At 41.6% G+C, this 19,953-nt stretch overlaps 2 protein-coding genes across 3 annotated transcripts; both read right to left on the bottom strand.

The window, feature by feature from the left end:
* Nucleotides 1-556: 556 nt before the first annotated feature.
* On the bottom strand, nt 557-12,175 carry rbm10 (RNA binding motif protein 10). 2 transcript variants are annotated; one of them, XM_019891539.1, is made up of 23 exons: nt 12,042-12,175; nt 10,386-10,452; nt 9,784-10,303; nt 9,544-9,714; nt 9,325-9,394; nt 6,970-7,043; nt 5,360-5,446; nt 5,199-5,259; nt 4,961-5,119; nt 4,658-4,818; nt 4,441-4,538; nt 4,011-4,098; nt 3,414-3,615; nt 3,233-3,312; nt 3,078-3,159; nt 2,907-2,998; nt 2,621-2,803; nt 2,319-2,465; nt 2,102-2,155; nt 1,827-2,021; nt 1,599-1,643; nt 1,417-1,472; nt 557-1,130 (listed from the first exon to the last, which is right to left on the bottom strand). In XM_019891539.1, exons 2-23 carry the CDS (start codon nt 10,400-10,402, stop codon nt 1,040-1,042), a joined length of 2,733 nt encoding a protein of 910 aa, XP_019747098.1. In that variant the 5' UTR covers nt 10,403-10,452; nt 12,042-12,175; the 3' UTR covers nt 557-1,039. The 2 variants fall into 2 exon arrangements, with proteins under 2 accessions (XP_019747098.1, XP_019747099.1); XM_019891540.1 differs by having other exon boundaries at nt 9,784-10,300.
* Nucleotides 12,176-13,855: 1,680 nt separating this feature from the next.
* Nucleotides 13,856-19,639, bottom strand: LOC109528419 (rho-related GTP-binding protein RhoA-C-like). The gene is made up of 5 exons (XM_019890976.1): nt 19,545-19,639; nt 18,600-18,755; nt 15,685-15,805; nt 15,467-15,597; nt 13,856-15,383 (listed from the first exon to the last, which is right to left on the bottom strand). The coding sequence occupies exons 1-5, from the start codon at nt 19,617-19,619 to the stop codon at nt 15,210-15,212; spliced, it is 657 nt and encodes a 218-aa protein (XP_019746535.1). The 5' UTR covers nt 19,620-19,639; the 3' UTR covers nt 13,856-15,209.
* Nucleotides 19,640-19,953: the final 314 nt, after the last annotated feature.

The following is a 19,953-nucleotide window of genomic DNA, read 5'->3' as shown; positions in this document are numbered from 1 at the left end:
TGGATTCATACCTGTAAAATGACATTTTATCCCTAACTTTCTTCTTTTAGTGGTAAAAATAATGTACATGCAATTAGTATTGTACACAGTACTATTAGCAGTCATTCACTGAATGACAAGGCATAAAGCATTAAACAGGAAGTCAAGTCAATTGTTCAAATTGACAATGTGGCCACACTACTCAGAACATGACATTCTGATTAATATTGCATTTGAAGAATATGTATTAAGTGGCAAAATACACACATTTTTTTTCTTCTCAGTGGGTGGCCCTTTTGCCACTTGCTCTCAACTGAAATTGACATCATAGTGCACGCAATAATCACAAGTGCCCATGGTTGTCTGTTGTTTGCTATTTATTGTTTTAGTTGTCTATATTTATGTCTTTATGTATTTTTATGCAGTTCAGTTCGCTGCCCTTATTTTTAGCTGTGTGTGTTTCAATGCACTGCATGTTTGCACTGTGGTTGAGAGAGGAAAGTTATTTCATCTGTGCTGTATGTTGCACATAGAGCATATTTGACAATAAAGCTTGACTTGACTTGACTTGGGGCTCACTCAGATTGTGAACGTCACACGATCAAACCCAGAAAGCAGGTAAGCCGTGACGGTCATTGTGGCTTAATTCATATTCTAGAAACGCAACATTAATCAGAATAGAGAGTTTTAACGAGTGGGGGTGCATAGAACATGTTATTGTTGATAAATGTCTTGGCTTGACTTCCCCTTTAAATAAAGCAAAAAAAGAAAAAAAATCAATGGTGCATAGACTGTCATTAGAAAATGTCATTCACTGCGATGAGAGCAAGCTTATTTGTCAAACAGGCAGGACTTGGCATCATCAGGGTGTAGGGGGCAGGGTGGGGTGATATTCTGATCCAATGAATGTTCTGTCATCCTCTGCTGGACCAGTTAAAAGATGCAAAAGTGAAGTTAGTCAAATATGAGAACATGTTATGGACTGGTGATCGTATCAGTGAAGGGTAAAGTACTTGTCCATTTCGCATCGGGGACAAAATCCACATTGCAGCATCACAGCTCACTGCATTTGGATATTGCGCAACAAAAGTCCTTTTTTCACACCTCCTTGGAGCATTCGGGCACCAAGGCTTGAGCCTGTGATCCCATCACTAAAGAGAGGGGCAGAGTCAAAAGACAGGTAAAAAGGTAACCAAATGATGAAATAAGTCGCATAAAAAAAACACTTTAGAATACTGCACTTGAATGGGAGGGAGAAAACCGTAAAGTAGTAAATAGCAATATTCAAATAGCAGCATCATATGGGTATTGAATGATAGATAAACAGAATTAAAAAATATGGCCTTTTGTGCAATTTCTTGCATTGAATCAGGACTTTCCTGTGAAAAAAATTGAAACATCACAAAATGATTGGGGGGAAAAAAACTGTCTTCTTACATGGCACTTAACTTGCTCTTCTTGGAAGCGGGAGCTTGGAGTCCATCTGTTCGTTTCTGTTTATATATTTAAAAAAAAACAAAAAAAAAAAACTCTAGGGCATCAATACAATCTGGGAAAAACAATGAGTTGAGGCTACGTTGCCACATCTAAGATGCTGGTGGCGTTGCTGTTTGACTAACCTCTTTTCCGGCAACTTCTTGCATTCTTCTTTGCTCCAGATTTTGCTAAAGAAAAAAAATGCTAGTTTAAAAAAAATAATTGCAATGACACAATTCTAAACACCTTTTATCTTTTTAGGAGACCTAATTATATGCAGTGATGCCTTGAGAGATGAGTTAAATTCAGATCATGGCCAGGCTTGCAACTGGACAATAATTGTCTTTGTCATAGAGTGGCAGAAAACACACCTTATGTAGTTCAGAGAGCTGCTGGTGCCTAATCAGGGCCTCTTTGCTGGGAAACTGCCTCCTACACAGAAGACAGGCCAGTTTCACCCAGTCAGTCATCCTCCCTTCCTTCTCATCTTTTTCGCCTCCTTCATCTTCACTGTCACTTTCCCCACTGTAGGCTGGAACAAGACCCAAGTGCTGAGGAGGGGGTGACTATATGGGGGGGAAAAACAGACTGAGATGAATCTGCTACAAGTTGAAATCCTAACAGAGAAATGGCACACACAACATACTTCTGTTTGTCTGAGTTGGTCCAGAAAAATTTGAGGCCGTTCTGACAGCGCCCCCTGGGGGAGAGAGGAAAACATTCAATGGGATCTGCAACTCTCACCACCCCCCACTTTTTTTCTTTTTTAACCTACCAAGTATTTTCTACATTAGCTCTACTGAGGTATAATAATCATTTTAAGGCTTGGTTCAGCATATGAGGTATGTGTAAGCATGCAACACCTTTTTCTCCAGAACAGCATAACCTGCATCAGCGCTGGCAGATTCTCTGCGATCTGTGGAACCGGCTGCAGTGGAAGGAGAGGCAGAGCGCATGTTTTCCTTGTGTCGGTTGAGAGTCTTGGCCCAGCGCTCCATATCTTTGGCAATCTATTAACACAAGTCCAACATGGGGAATACATTTAGTGGCATGCAGTTAAGCTCTTCCTTTTTTAACATGGGTGACAATCATGTGCATTGTCAAACTAATTATTCACAAAACAGAAAAAGGCATGACGTGAATTTATTTTTGTGTAAAAATGTACCTGTTGAGCAGTTTTACTCTTGGGCTTATCTTTTTTCTCCTTGCTGCCAAGGTTAGCTAACATTGAGTCTGCGGGGGCTGCACGATCACCTTCTGTGTTTGACTGTCCAGAAGCTGCAGGAATGTATGTGTGCTTGTCGCCCTCCCAGTACATGAACTGCTGAGTGTGAGGGTTGTAGTAGTACTGTAAAAAGAGTCATGAATTGTAATAAGTGGGTCGCAATATTACTAAACTTGATTTACTGAACATTCAGCTCACGTATTTGTTCATTTGACATCGTTTTTACCTGGGAGTTTGGGTCATAATAGAGTCCTGTCAGTGGGTCGTAATAGTAGCCTGAGCTTTCATCATATTGGTATGTGGTTACATCTGGCACAGCTAAAGTATGAAAAAAAAGGAAAGAACCAACATCAACAAATAAAATAAAGGCAAACAAAGTCGATTAGGTAGCACATACGATATTGCTGGAGCTCATGTCCAGTGCCGGGTGTTGCAGGTTGGCTGGAAGCAGCTGGCTGTGGCTTTCCGACTATCTCGACCTTTAAGGACAACGCACATAACAGGGTGGAATGCGATGTGATGCATGGCAGTGGAAGATTGGTAAAAAGGTACCTGAGTGGCAGAAGCCTGAGTTTGAGGCTGCTGCACGACAGCGATCCCGGATGCCAATGCTTCACCTGGAATCACTGAAGCTGCATCATGTCAAACAGGTACATTACATAAATACACAAATCCACACCGTATCCAGTCATACATCACACATATGTGAAATATCCCAGCATAAGATAGTAACCTGGCGTAGCTGCTGCTGAGTAAGCCACCTTCAAGTGTGCTACTGCACTGGGCAAAGAAGCAACCCTGGAGTCTGTCTGGACTTGAAAATGTTGGCCGTCCAGCAAAGCGTAATCGTTCCCCTCCTGATTGTACGTTACTGCCGCTCCCTGCTGATACATCTCACCATATTCTGGGCCCCCACCTGAACCATTTTGTGCATTCTGAGGATGAAAAACACCAAGCACAGAAATGGGACAACAATATGAAAAAAAATTAGGCTGTCTCGCTGTAGCACATGGGTATTAGTATTTAAACAGAGTAAGTGTGCATATTAAGGATTTGCAGGCTATATAACACACGTCAAACCAGAGGATTTGTATGTTTCCAGACAGGTGCTTGAAGAATGTCATTTTCAGACAAGGTGCAAAATTGCTTGTGCTTTTTTTTCCTTCACAAAAGAGTACATAATTATTATTATTATTATTATTATTATTATTTTTTTTTTATCATCAACTTGAGCAAAGTCCAAAACACCAAATAAAACACCCAAGATCGTGTGCATAAAAACCTGAAGAAAATCTGCGTTGCCGCGCATGGCAAGTCAGCTCCAGGTTACCTGTGTGACAGCCCACTGTGCTGCAGCAATAGCAGTGCTGGCCACCGTAGCAGCACTCACTCGACTGCCTTCCGTCAGAAACACGTCACTGACAAGGGAGGGGAAAAAATGGTTTCACACTATGTCAACATCCATCCATCCATTTTCGATAGTATTTGTCATCAATAGGGTCACAGGCGAACTGGGGCCTATCCCAGCTGAATAAAGAGAGATCAGCCTTTCTATTTTTGGGACCTAATTTACTTGAAGCACAGCAGTTTTCTTTTCTCCAACACTCATGACTATGTATTCAATAATGCTGTTTTTGTAAGTTAAAAACTCCGGATAAGACCAAACCTCACATGCCTGCTTCCATATTCGGTTGGCAATTTTTAAAGGGTATCACTGAATTTCACACTAATGTATTCCTCATGCACGACCATGCGCTTACCGCTTGGAGCCTTTGGCAAATTCCACCACGATCACCTTTCCATCAATAGAAAGAGGCTGCTTGAGAGCCTGCAAGATCTGGAGCAGTTGAGATGCCTCCTAATGACAAAGCCCAGAGGACGTGAGTGACTACAGGGCACCACTTGGAATGGATGAAGCTCTCATCCCCAGACAATCACAAATTTCTGCTTCCATCCGTGCCCTACAATGCTGCTTACCACAATGGTGGAGAGCTGCAGAAATGCAAAGCCCCTGTTGAGATTTGTGTGCTTGTCCTTGATGAGGCGAATGTTAGAGGGTGACAGTGTGGCAAATGTGGCCAAAGAAGACAAAATGGCTTCCACTGTTGTATGTGGACCGAGGTTTCTGAGGATCAGAGCTAGTGTTGGGGAGGAAAAGACCGTGACAATATTACTAAAAAACACTAGAAATCACATCTTCTTTTGGTTCTCTATGGAGAACTAGCTGGGCAGACAACTTGGTTGTTGACAACCGATTTTGTTCCACGCCATTAAACTTACTGTCGTTGGCAACATCTGCCTGCTGTGTCACTTGACCCAAGTGGATGGCAGAAACGGAGGAATGAAAGGGTGCTGGGAGGGGAAGCAAGCCTTGGGCTCCCTCCTTTTGAAGACCAACAGGTGGATCTTTGTGCATCTGGGGCAACTTCAGCTCAGCTTCTGAAAAGAAAAGAGGATGTCAATTAACTTGTGTTGCAATCTTTTGTATTAGAGACAACAAAGAGCGCGTCATTGTTACCTGATTTGGGCGCACTGCATTTGAAGCACCTTTCCCTCCTTTTAAAGTTTTGCACTCCACACTGTTGAGATTTTTTTTACAAGCCTTTTTGTTAAAAGGACAAAAAAAAAAATCCAGAACCATCACTGTCATACATTCATGCCAATGTATCAAAACACAACCTTGTTGCAAAGCCAGTCCTCATTGGCTCGTGGTTTGGGGTTGCTGTAGTGCATCGACACTCGTTGTCCAAGAATCAACAGCATGCCCTGAAAGAAGGAGAGAGAGGGAGGGGGAACAGTGGATGATTATGAGCAAGAATTAGGCCAGACGCATTACAGTAAGGCCTCATCTCAGAGAATGAATGAGGAACACCAGAGAGGGAGAGAGGGAGACAAAGAAACCTGACCAAAGGACAGAGAATAGAGAATGGTGACCTTCAGCTTTAGGAAAGATTGTTTGATGCTGTCAGTTTGTGTGTTTTACTCCACTATTCACCTGATCCGGATGAAGTCGTACTAGTCAGTTGTCAAGATCAGAATAATAGCAGTGTTCAAAAAGCCAGTAAAGCTCAAAATCTTCAGAACAGCCTTTTCATACATCAGCCGCATTAAAATTAAAAAAAAAAAAAAAAAAAAAAACACTTAGCATTCTATATTTCAATTTAAAAAATGTTCAAATGTGGCTGGTCATTTTTCTTTACAAACTTAAAAACATTTACTCTATTAACTGGAAAAAACAACACCTAAAAGAGCCAGTGGCAGAGCATTTTGTGAACATATGGAAGAAGAAAGTATGACTGATCTTTTGGCAGTTGGTCAAATGATACGCTGAAGACAGTGAAGCATGCTATGAGAGCTGCTTCTCATACTGTGATGTCTTAACGGCATAGATCAATTTCAAAACATCAGAATAATTGGTGATCTTGTTTCCTGTTGTCGAGGAAATGCCCTTGAAAAAGAGCACCAACTTGGTTCCAGACCAACAAGATGAATGTTCTGCACTGGCCCAACCCAATCCCTAGACCTGAATCCAATCGCGCACTTGTGTGAGGACATTGGAAAAAAAATAAAAATAAAAAGAGATCTTTCTTGGACCCGCCCCCCAGCTCCAAAAAAATATAGATGAGATGTAGTCAATTGGTCCTGGGCAGGAATAGCAGTCCACGTTTGCTACAAATTGTTTCACTTGGTGCAACACAGATGTGAAGCACTTCTCAAACAACAACTTCATATTCAATGAGCCACAAGAATGCAGATTCTATCAGTATTATTCCAGGTAATACAGTAAACACGTGTCAACATAAAAAGAATAGCCAGACTGATATTCCGTTTTCTTCACTTTCTTTGAAGGGATAGCACACTTCAAATATTTTTCCTTTATGTTTTGATTCAACATAGAATGGGCAGTGTTCACAATACATTTCCACATATGGAAATAAAAGCTGTTTAGAGGATTTTGAGCGATACTCACTTTTCACTGACGGCCATTATTCTAAACACAACAGCACAAACCCATTCCAAAGACTGGATTTTAAACTACAGATAGAAAATAAGAACCAAAGATTTTTTTAGGCCAACTAAGTAATGTTTGGAAAGTTTACCCCAGAACAGTCTCAGACATGGTTTCCCCATGTATGAATCCGACGTAAGAATTACCTACCTGTCACACAAAACGATTCTTCATGAGCAAATGACATGCCATAATCTAACGTGAAGCTGGCGTGATGTGACAGTACATTTGTCTTGCCCATTGCATATATGTGCGTGTCATGTGTGTATGGGAGAGTGACCTGGTTGGTCTCCATCCAGCGGGTGGCCTCCTGTATGAGATTAAACTCGACGAAGGCGAATCCTCGGCTCTGACCTGGACACCGCCCAGCGCCATGGTTACCGAATAACAACAACAACATAACGCAGTGAGGGGTTAGTGCTTTGTGTACAGAGGAGAGAGAGACCCTGTAGCAGCACTAACAAAGTAAACAACCGCTCTCCCTTGGAACGAAGAGGCTTGACAGTCAGTTGGAGAGCCACTTGTTAAGATTCTCTGCAACGTGAGGAGGAGACTAGGTCCAGTATCTCCGTGGGCTCGCGAAAAGTGTGTGAGGGAGTGAGAGGGAGACTCCTTGCCACTCCTCACTTTAAGTCTGACCTATGTGCCAACACAGGTGACACACACATATCACCAAGTTTTAGAGTGCAGAAACTTGGGGGGGAACTCTTGCTGAATGGCCCGCTGTGGTTCTGGTATTGTTACCTTCCCGTATTAGTCAAATAATCAAACAAAGCAAAAATGGTTTATCTTAACAAAAGCAGATATTGTAATTTCTAGACTAAAAGGCGCTACTTTTTTTTCCCTGGCTTTACCCTGCGGCTTTAAATGTGACACGGTTAATTTCTAGATTTTCCCGAACAAGCTCTCGTCACATCTCACCAATTACCCAACATGGTAGAGTTGACCAATCAATCTTCATATCAGTCATTTGCGTAATATCAACTGTGAGTGTAAATAACGTCCCTTTATCGTCTGTGTTTTTATAATTTCAGATGTTCAAAAAAGTCTGTAAAGAAAAAAAAAAGCGTTTGCCGAGAATTACCTTAAAGAAACAGTACCAGCAGGTTCGCTTCAAAAGAGTACAAGTTCCTGACTCCATCAGGGCATCACTGCGCCACCATCACGAACTCTAATGTTTACAAGAGCAACTATTATTGCTCAAGTTTGCCAGTAAGGATGCTGACAGTGTGGAGCAGTGTCAATAAAATCCACTTTTTTACCAGCGGGCTTCGAAAGACTGACTGCAGCGTAATGAAGAGGACTGCACCAGATCGTTGGTGACGTTGCCTTGTATGACAACAAGAGAGACTGAGAAAGTGTGTAAGAAAGAACGGGGGCGGAGGCTGTTCTATTTCGACCCGTAATAAAAGTGGGCTTTACAATCATAATGACTTTTTCGTGAGGCGACTGTGAAACCAGCCATGTTCAGCATTGTTTGGAAAAAAGCATTTACTGGTGTTTAGGGCAATTAAGAGTTTTACAATATCCACCTGGGTGATCTCTTTCTTTGCAAAAGTCTCAGGTTATAACATGGAGACCCGCGGCTAATAAAGCAAAGCGGCCACTGAAATGATGGTAATCAGAAAGCGTGGGAAAAGGTAGAGAAATAGTGTGCGGCTTAATCTGATTCACAAGGTAACAAGTTATGGATACCTTTTTTGGTGTGATATATGTTACGCTCACAATACTACCACAGTACAACACAATACAATACATCCTGACTTATATAGCCCTTCCACAACAGTTGCAGAACCCGAAAACCGTGACAAGGTTCAACAGATAGCTTTTGTCAAGTCGTCCAGGAGGCTCGTAAGTGTTCTTTATGTACTTCCTCACACAGAGATGGCACGATGAATGACAAGAGTTTTTTTAAATGCGTATTTCTTTATTGACCTCTTTTGGGATTTGATTAAGTTGGAAAGGTTCCCTAATTACGGGTCTGGTGAATGTACTGTATGCTTAAAAATCAGCAGTGTGGTGTGCTTGTGTTTTTCCTGCATTGAAAACAAGGAATACAAGGATATGTTTGGTGCGCAATGTTATCATTAAAAAAAATAAAAAAAATTAATAATAATAATAATAATAATAAATACATTTTAGAAAACCCTAAGTTTAGAAAGTGTCTTGATCATAAAATGAAATGGCTAGCAAAGGATCCTCGTGGTACAGAGTGGGATTCATTACACTGGTCAACAGCAAATTTTAGTCAAAGATGTCTTTGTTTATCCCTAAACGTATTTTTGACGCAAATTTGAAATAAAATGTCTACTTTTTTTTCTGGCACATCAGATTTTGTTCAATATTTTCATTTCTTTTTAAATGTGACATGTAAAAGATTGCACAATGCAGATTTGTTGCTGAACCTTACCCTTAATTTACGTACATTACTATGTTCGACATTATTATTATTATTATTATTATTATTATTATTAAGACAACCTGTTGTGCTAGAGAAATACGAGGGTAGACTTAGAATGAACGCATGAAATTCATTTTAAAAAGTTTACTTTCATCATTTGCGGTAAAAAGTTGTTGACCAGTGTTATTTAAAAAAAAAAAAACCCTGAAGAGGAGAACAGACAATTCTTCTCACCTGAGGATTTGTTCCTCATGAGTCGAACCTCTTTTGGCTGGATCCCCTGCTCTTGAAGTGTTGCCCAGATCTGTCGACACATTTATGACATCACCATGGAGGGACAACAAGACGAAACCAGCAAGAAAGAAAGAAAGAAAGAAACACACACACACACACACACACACACACACACACACACACACACACACACACACACACACACACACACACACACACCTCATTGGCAGTGGCGTTGGGTGGCAGCATTCGAAGCATTACAATGTTGCTGGGCCTCTGATTGTAGTCCAGATCAGCACGGTAATCCTGGTCCCTTTGCTCCAACTCCTCATGAAACAGGTCTGGCTCACAACTACTCCGGCCTTGCTCCTCTGGCTCAGCTGGAAACATCTGGATTATCCATGACAAATGAGCAAATGAGAGCGGGCGGTTAGAAGTTACAATTGCGTTTCATCTTACACGATTCATTCCCGCTCGGTGAGAGAATCTGCCCTCCTCTTGGTGCCTGGTGAAGTTGGGCTCCATCTGTTCAGAACAGGCACCACCTTGGTGACCCCAGTTTCCTTCACCACTGCCTAAATGTAGGGTCGTAGTCTCGGAAAGGTTTCTGCCAGGTTTCCTCTTTCCCCTTCCCTCTGACCCAGTCCGTAGCCGTTCAAAATCTCTCTTGTACCTCGCCTCATCAAATCCATCAGTTGAGGACTGAGAGGAAGGAGGCCACAGGAGCCCTTTGGCCTCCTGAGCACCGTCCCCTCTCTGATGAAACCCTTGGCGATCTTGTAGGTGACCTGGCAAGACTTCAGAGGGGCACAGAGATGATTCGTTGTGGACATAGGGGCTGTCCTCCTCTTTATGGACATCACATTCTGCTTCTGTAGCCTCGTCATCTTGGCCAATACCACGGTAGTCCATGTCCTGAAAGTTGCGTTCATCATAGCTGCTCCCATATCGCCCCATGCGATCACCTCGCCCACCTCTGCTGAACACAGATGACACTTGGGAAGACTTGGTTGACAGCTACCTTTAATCACTAGCAAAAATGCAGGCAAAGGATAACTCACCTCAGCTCAGTATCCATCCTGTATCCACTTACGCTAGTCTCTGTCTTTGTTCATCAGCATGAATAATCTAAAGGTGTGACAACATTTGACTGGTTTTGAATGTGAGGCAAGCCTTGAATTCGTTAACATTGCAGTGAGACAGCAGGCTAGGGGTTTGTGTTTAATCAAATTAAACGTCTGCAAAAAATAATTTCAAGAACAATGGTCAACATTTTTGCAGATTTCCTGACGTGTTGGATGAATCATAATTATTTTGGAATAATGTCCTGCTTTTTAATAAAGGGATGGAAATGAAGAAATTAAAAAAATCGAATTCACCGATTAATTGTCAGTAACAGCAATTAAAGTAGTCATTAGTGCACATTGTATACAGTAGGTATTTGTGTATCTGCTGCTGATTCTCAATCACCAATCTTCACTCAAAGAGCCACAATCATGGTAGTGGATTTTGAATGATGACGGAACTACTGGTTTGTGTTATTCACCTTACCAAAATAAACCACTGCTGATGTAGAAAACATGTCCTAGTTGTAATCACAATTTACAATTTTATTTTTTTTAAAGAGAAAAACACATGTCTTGCAATACTCTAACATTTCCCAAATTTATAGTTGACAACCCCCCCTCAAAAACCTTTTGAGGGGGGGTTGTGAATAAAGGCCATTTTTCAAATCAATAAGCACATCTTTAGTCTATATTTTTCTATGATTCTGAACATTTAATGTAGATTGGTTAATCCAAAGAAACAATTTTTGGGCCCCTTGATGTTACTCGAACCCGTCATGTTGTCTGGTATTTTACTTTGCTTCCAATGCTCATTTCATGAGTTCTATCAAACTCGGTCAAACAGTTGCCCCTTAACTGTGCAATTTTTATTCTTCATAATGTACATTATCAACTTAGAGTGCTTGTTCTTTCTCAACAGTTAATGCTTTTTTTTCTTTGCATGTATGAGTGCCAAAATACCCCACTCATCACCTAACCATCATCGGAAAACTGGACATTGACCATGGTTTGAAACCTGGCCCACGACTTTCTAAAATATTGTCTGTGTTTAGCGAGCTTTTCGATAATGCCGACGTGAAGAGGGTTATTAACCCTTTCAGGGACAGCGGTTACTACAGTGGACAACTTATCATGCTTTCAGGTTACAGGGTGCATGAAAGAGTTAATGTAAGAAACTCGAATACAACAAGGTCACCTAAAATCTCCATTCCTACTTTTTGTTTTGCATTGATACGTGTAGGCCAAAAATTGGCGCATTTTAACAGGTTTATACAGTGGTAACTTTCTTAATATTTGTCACAGCAATATAATACTTGTACCGCTGGAATAAATTTTACACAAACCGACATAGTACTACGTAAGGCGTGTACTCAGGTAACCTCACGTTAAAATGTTGTCACCGGGTTAGCTGGTGCATTTATGTACAAAGACTGCAAGGCGAGGGTGCAACCCTGCACCAAAGTGAGGAATGCTTAAGACGTACTCATAATATAAGCACAGAACCTTTCAAGAAATATTCAACAATGACGTATGGCGGTCGTCTTTTAGCCAACATGCTAACTACTGTGAAACATGCTAGCAAGTTGTTCTCGATGGTGTCAGTCGTCGCAGACATGGCAACAGAAAGATGAAATTTTTTTAAAGACTTACCAATTTTTTATAAAGCCGACGCTCACTAAATTAACACGTCAGCGCCCTAATTAAATTGAATGTTTTTATTTCGAGCAAACGCTAGAAAATGGCCACAGTGAGGTAATATTTCAGTGGGACGGAACAGCGCCCCACTCTAGCCTGTGATTGGACAGCAGCTACACTAAAGAGGGCGGTAATTGGACGAAAAGAGGGCAAATATGATGTGACAGCCAATCACCACAGAGACATAGTACAGACGCGTGCTGTATAGCGAGTGGTACTAAAGCAGTGGTGTCAAACATACGGCCCGCGGGCCGGATCCGGCCCGCAAAGGAGTTTAATCCGGCCCGCGAGATGATTATGTAAAGCATGGTGTCAAACATACGGCCCGAGGGCCGGAACCGGCCCGCAAGGAGGTTCAATTAGGCCCGCAGGATAATTTAAAAGTGAAAAAAATTTATTAAAGACAGAATTAATATTTTTAATAAGGTGCAATTCATTGAGTATCCGCAAGGGGACACTGTTTTGATCAGAGAAGAAGACAACAGCAGCCTCAGTCCGTCACTGAGACAGACCCATGACAGCAGACGCTATCAATAGCACTCTCACATTTACACATTTAATAGCACTCTCCTTAGTTTGTAAGATTACATTTAGATTTTATATGCACGTGTAAATGGTTTAAAACTTCCTTTCTTTATGAATCTCGTTTAATCTTAAAGTGCATTACTATATTTTTCAATATCAATTACTTGTTAATGTTTGTACAATCAGTGGGATCATTTGCAATGCATTTATGTGAATGATAAAAGTAAATTGCACATTTGTCGAAGGAAATGTAAGGTGCTTCATGAAATATTTTGTAAAAGATATGTTCATTAAATTTCAACATTTTCCTAATGTTCTTGTGCTTCTTTATACCAAAACAAAGGAAAGACATTGTTTTGGTTATTTATAGCAAAGTATGGTATTATTTTAATGGTCCGGCCCACTTGACATCTACCGAGGCCGTATGTGGCCCACCATGTGAAATGAGTTTGACACCCCTGTACTAAAGGATGATTGCGTTGTTCACATCAAACTTTCTAACACAAAACAAACTTGGAATTTGGACTAGATAAAACTAATATAGCGGGTAGCTGTCAAATTGATCTCTCTAGAAAGATTATACAAATCAAAATTTAAAACGGTACGTGTCTTGACAACATGAGAAATCGGACTGTTTTGGGGGTGATGGTCCTTTTTAATGCAACTATGCCACTGCTCAGCCCACTCGGATCTTTTACAGAAAATGCAAGTCCGGTCCAGTTGCCAAATTTGTCACGATTTTACTCCAAAATCCAAAAAGTAACTCGCAACATCAGTTGCTGCTTGTCAACAGACAGCTCAGGAAAGATCTACTTGGTTGTGGAATTTCACGAGATGAGTGGGAAAGCGCACCAGACACCCATCCATCCATTTTATGATCCGCTTATCCTCACAAGGGCAGTAGGCGGGGGACACCCTGAACCGGTTGCCAGCCACTTGCAGGGCACACAGAGACGAACATCTGTGCTCACACCTAGGTACAATTTAGAGTGTTCAATCAGCCTACCACACGTTTTTGGAATGTGGAAGGAAACCGGAGTATCCGGAGAAAACCCACACAGGCCCGGGGAGAACATGCAAACTCCACACAGGGAGGCCGGAGCTGAAATTGAACCCAATACCTCTGCACTGTGAGGTCGACGCGCAAACCACTGGTTCGCCCAACTACAGGTATTAGGATACAAGCTGTAAAAATGCCAAATTTCCATGGATTACTTTTAAAGAGAACATGCACATCAAACAGAAAAGCCCAATACCAGCTTTATTTGAAGAAACAAAATATTCCAAGCAGTCACAATTCAAAAACAAATGACAAATATCTGATAACCCACCCTTCCAAAACCTCGCACCCCAAGCTTGACCCCTTCAATGAATTAAATGACACTATGCTTCTCGGGTATGAGCTAAACGTATAATAGCACGATTAATTGAGAAATGAAACAAAGAAAATAAGAGTTAATATTAAAACATCTAAAAAGAAGAGTGACAATCACGGAATTCTGATAGTCAAAAGTAAACGCATCTTTAAAATGTCCTTACAAGGCCTTGCGAGACATACAGTACATCTTGACATTTTTTGTAATAAACTGATGCATTAGAAATAATATTCGATTTATCAACCACACCACTCATGATTTTAACCACTGATTAAAACAATCAAATCTTAAGTGTGCGCACACACAAAGGTCCTAAAATTCACAAGCTCCTTAACCTGATTGCACCTCTACTTACATATGGTCGTTCATCACATAGAGGTTTGAATATCCCTCTTGAGAGGCTGTTAATTCCTTTACTGGCTGCAGCCACAAAATATGGCTTTCAGGAGTAACTTTGGCATGGAAATAAGGGGTTTCGGTCAGTGTCACAGAATACCTTTCCATGCACTAGTATGTCATAGACAACAGAACAATGTACACACATTCACTGCATGCAGACCTGCACTGGAGAAAATGAAGCACCATATTTGCCACACACTCAATACACTACTGTATAGTTATGTTTTTAGGGGAATAGGTGGAGGGGGGGTCTCTCTCATACATCTGGTATAGGCATCCCCTGCATAGCGCCCGAGTCAGAACATAGGCAAACAACAACAGAGATAAAACACTACACTACAAATGAGAAATGACACCTCATCCAAGTAGTAAACGTTTTCCTCTAAGCTTATGCGGGCCTACTGCTGCTCTCAAGGCACTATGTGGAGGTGACACTATCATTAAAAACACTTGGGCACGGTCTTTACTCAAAACCTTTTGTATATCACTTATTTGACCTGACAAACGTCTCGATTAAGGTCACCTATCATGGCACATTTTAAACCCTCGATTAATGTACTTAAACCCTTCCTCCCTCCCTCCCCATCGGTCATCTGACCTCTCAAAGGTTCTCATTAGAGCCAAGTTATACGGTATATACAGGCCAGGGACCAAAGCTTCAAGGTCTATCAATTTACATTTAATCTGCCTAAGCTTGCTGATGTGCGATCAGAAATTGTGTCCGAACAAGTTTTTTTTTTTTTTTGGGGCCCTCCCCAACATCAAATTCTCAATGCAAGCTCTGCATCCGCACTTAAAGGGTGACTTTCCGTTGTGCCACTGCCTATAGCAGAAGGCAGATGTGCTTATTGCGACGTTTCTTGGCCTGCAACGCGGCTCGAGTTGCCATCTCAAAGACTTCTCGCACACCATCTTTGGTTTTGGCAGAGCACTCCTGGTAGCCACAGGCACTGATGCGGTTTGCCATTTCCTTGCCATCGTCACATCTAACTGGCTCCTGTAAAAGATGATGTCGACAATAACCACTACCCCAAAATAAATACAAAAATAATAATAATAATAATAATAATAATCCTTCACCTGTTTCATTTTTGCAAGCTCCCGTCTGGTGTGCTCGTCATTGCGCAGATCTTTTTTATTACCCACAAGGATGATGGGAACATTCGGGCAGAAATGCTTCACTTCTGGTGTCCACTTTTCTGGAATGTTCTCTGCCAAGAAATGAAGAGCCATCAGCAATTTACGTTACAAGAATCTGGTAATGGATCAGGATGCAAGTGTTGAACAAAGAGTAGTACCTAAACTGTCCGGACTGTCGACGGAGAAACACATGAGAATAACATCTGTGTCAGGGTAGGAGAGAGGCCTCAGTCGGTCGTAATCTTCTTGCCCCGCTGTATCCCAAAGTGCTAGTTCTACCTGAAATGAAAATGAAAGAAGATGAACATCTGAAAACAGAGGTTGTGTCCAAATTCACACTCGAAAGGCCGGATTTGAAGGCCACATGACATAACTTGGTCCACGACCCAGCCTGAAAAGGGTGAAACATGCAGGCTACGAAGTTGGACAGTTTTTGAGAGGTACAGCGAATCCAACTTCTGGAATGATGGAAAAGCACACTTGTATCTTTAAAATGTACAGCCCACTGTATGTCAAACAACAGGGCCAAACACAACTGAACTGGACAATCGCAAAAAAGAATACGGTCAGCGACTGACCCTCCCACACATGACTAGTTCGCTGCAAGGGGAAAATGGCATGTTGTTCTTATTGGGATACATTTGGCGGTTCCACTACTTTCTATTTCTACTTGAACTACAAATGGTGTGATATTCAATGAAGAAGCGGCTTGCTCTGTTTGCTGCATTCTGATCTTACTAAAGAGGAGACACGGCCCATAAATAAAGGCAAGAGAGTGGATATTCAAGAGGCTCTTGGCAATGACTTTGGCCAATTTCGGTAACAGGGACTCTACACGCTTCACTTTTTCATGAAATTATAATGACGCATTAGTATGAAAGAAAATATAGATAAATATATTGTATATATGGTTTTGGTAAGGCTTAACTGTGGCCAGCTGCATCTCATCTCATTTTTGTGTTGAAAGCTCATGTGATAAGACTGAGTGTTTTTGATTGGCTGTTACATCTTCTATGTTGCAAAAATATTGCCCTGCAATTTAAATTTTGATTTACATCAAAATTAAAGGCCAGTTGTCACTCATGAAAATTAGTTGCAGAACGATGCACAACGTTGCTTTTCCTTAAACAATGTACTCAAAGAATCCACTGCAAGATGGGGGCGTTGAACTCCTCCATCTGGAAATTTGACAGCTTCCAAAGTAGTAACAAAGGTACAACAGAGGGTGAGCACCGCAAGCAGCGACTACAGTGTGAAGTTTAAATCCAACACTGATGTCACCAAGCATCTAATTGTACTGATGGGACAACCTGCTTTGCCTTTGTGAACATGCCCTTTGGACATGGAAATGTCTGTGAGGGACAAAGGGACAAGCGAATGAACCTAAACTACACTGTTAAGACCTCTAATGCGACAATTTACCAGGAATGCTAAGCAACAGTTACTTGCTCGTGAGTCTGCAAGGAAGAATGGGGGTCGGAACAGTCTGGGGGTGTGTATAAAGTATGTAGGCCAGCCTTCCTCAACTGGCGGACCGCGATCCATGACCGGACCGCCGACCTCCTCTGTCCGGACCTCCTCTGTTCGGACCTCCTCTGTTCGGACCCTCGGCAAATTGTATAAAATAATAAATTATGAAGTGATTTTTACGTTATACATTTTATATTTGTGGACTATAATCTGCGCATTACCGCGATCGCTTGTTATAATTATCTGTTGTATTCTTTGCGTGCATTAACAGATGTAATGCAGAGGACCGCAGCAGCGCGACTGTGTGTTGTATAATGTTTGACCAACTGGAGACCCTGGCTGAGCAGGGCATGTCGGCGATAACGATGCGCTGATTGGCTCCTTTGAACTTAAGGTGTGCCCATACATAAGCGTCAGCATATACAATGCGCTGATTGGCTCCTCTGAACTTAAGGTGTGCCCATACATAAGCGTCAGCACGCGTCTATCCCGGAACACACGCATTCAAAATGGATGATTGTGTCAGGAAACAGACGCATGCGCGACGTCACAGTGTGCTCACAGCTTCATTCCAGGAGAGCCGCACACAGACAATTAGACAAGACGAATCGCGGGAGGTTTCGATTGTGTGCAGTTTTGCTCCCGTCTACCCGGGGATCTTTGCAGCTGTTTAACAGCAGAACACCGCAACATGGTAAATGAACATCACAATGGCGTCCTCAAATAATATTTGCATGCCTCAGACATTGCATTCACCTTTAGTGGAAGAACAGTACTGCACATTCCTGTGCTCCTTGTTTTCATGTTTAGTATTTATTTTGGTAAAAATGAGTATTTTGTTTTGTTTTTGTTAATAAAATAAGGGGGGAAAAAGACAACTACTGTTTAACAAAGTTAAAGTAAAAATGTCTTATTTCCCTAAAAGGGCTATTTCTATTATTAAGCAGGCACAACTTAACAAAATAAAAGAGTTCCTGTGCCTCAACACAATACCTCTCATTATTTGCTGTGTACTGGCAAAGTGAATAATTGTTATTTTCATGCACCCCATTATTGGTTGGTTGTGAGGAGTGTTGATTTGTATAAGCTTGGCTTGACCATACTAAATGGGCATATAGCCCTGCTCCCCATGACCGCCGTGCATGGGACCGGACCTTGGTCTTAGTAAAAAAAAAAAATAAAAAAAATAAAAAAAAAAGTGGACCTACAGCATTTCTAGTTGAGGACCACTGATGTAGGCTATCCATCTGTACATTTTTGGTTGCCTCAATTTCAGAAGAGAGCCAAGTGAGCTGGAGCCTATTCTAGCCAACATTGGGCGGGAGGTAGAGCGTTGGACTGTTGGTCAGCTAATTGCAGGGCGCATACATCAACAAACAACCCTTCAGACTCACACCTGTGAACAATATAGGGCCTTCAATTACCTTGCAAGCATTAACAAATTTGGAACTGGAAAAAAAACCCTCCTAGCTAAGCCGCAGCAGATGTTCAAATGCTGAACCTTAGAACTGTGTGGCAGATGTGCTACCCCGAACTATTTTTTTTCATCCTCTCAAAATACAGTATATATTTGGTGCTCCAGATATTAAAATCAATGTCTCACCTGTTTGCCATCCACTTCAATGTCAGCCACATAGTTTTCAAACACTGTGGGGACATAGACCTCTGGGAACTGGTCCTTACTGAAGACAATGAGCAGACAGGTCTTTCCACATGCTCCATCTCCAACTATGACCAACTTTTTCCTGATAGCAGCCATCTACAGGAAGGATTTTACAACACTGTTAGGTGCGGGGGTTGCTTTGTTGTCAGTTTCAATCCTCTAAGCGCTGTTATATGGAGCATTGCTGTAAAGTATTAGAAAGTGCACGCAGTACTGCATGATGCAATGTAATTGGACATCGCAGAAAAGTGGTTCGTCAAAATTATGTTTTGTTGTTATTGTTGTTGTCATGGTAGAATAATGACACTGCTTGAAAATTGGACAGTCACATTGCGCAGGTGCGGTTAATATGTTGTCCAGTATGTGACGGAAGCTAAACGTCCCAAAAACATCTTCCGCGTCTGTAATCATGGTATACGGCCAAACCACAGTGTGATCCTTATAGCTATTATCACGCAAAAGACAATGTTTTGAAAAATACAAGGCCACCATCGTACAATTTCCAACCGAAAGCCATCTGTTGTGTTGACAGACAACTTCAGACCACTTTTTTTTTTAATTGGCCGGGGGTGCCAAAGCGACTTTCGGTTTCACAAGGATGGTTTCTTCGACAATCCGGAGGTTCACGGAGAAGAGTAGACGCAGAATTGAAAGTATTTCCGTACGGCGTCCCTTTCTTGAAGTGTACTGTAGCCTGGGCCTGTTAATCCCGCTAACGTTAGCAAGCAGTGAGGCTAATGCTTCGATGGTAGATGTATTACATATTCGGCATTCATTGTATACGTTCTGACATGAGGTAAACATATAACGAAACCTCATCGTTGTACTTGTAGTCAGTACAAGAGACTCGTGTAAAGTTTGAAAGCTGTCGCTGGAAAGAGTTACCGCTTGATGTTTCTGCGTCCGCCTTTCCTCCTCTTCCTGACCGAATCGTTGACTCCGCCCATCATTCAAGCGCATGCGCGTAAGACGTCACTTTTCAGGAAGAAGGTTGTCCAACGTTTTCGGGGGATTTTTATCTTCTGTGGTTATACTTTCCCTCAAGGGGAATTATGACTGTCAAACCATGTAGATTATACTCAAATTTAAATCCTCGTGGGTACTGTGTACCATTTGATTACGCCATTACATCATGCAGCTGTGATGTTAACGGGCATCATCAATTATCATGATCATAATTATTATTATTACACCTACGGACAATTTAGAATGTTCAGTTAACCTACCATGCGTGGTTTTTGTAATGTGGGAGGAAACCGAAGTACCTGGAGAAAACCCACGCAGGCACGGGGAG

Source organism: Hippocampus comes, unplaced genomic scaffold, assembly GCF_001891065.2.
Source record: "Hippocampus comes isolate QL1 unplaced genomic scaffold, H_comes_QL1_v1.1 scaffold174, whole genome shotgun sequence".
Taxonomy (NCBI): domain Eukaryota; kingdom Metazoa; phylum Chordata; class Actinopteri; order Syngnathiformes; family Syngnathidae; genus Hippocampus; species Hippocampus comes.
This window is presented reverse-complemented; position numbering and strand designations above follow the sequence as displayed.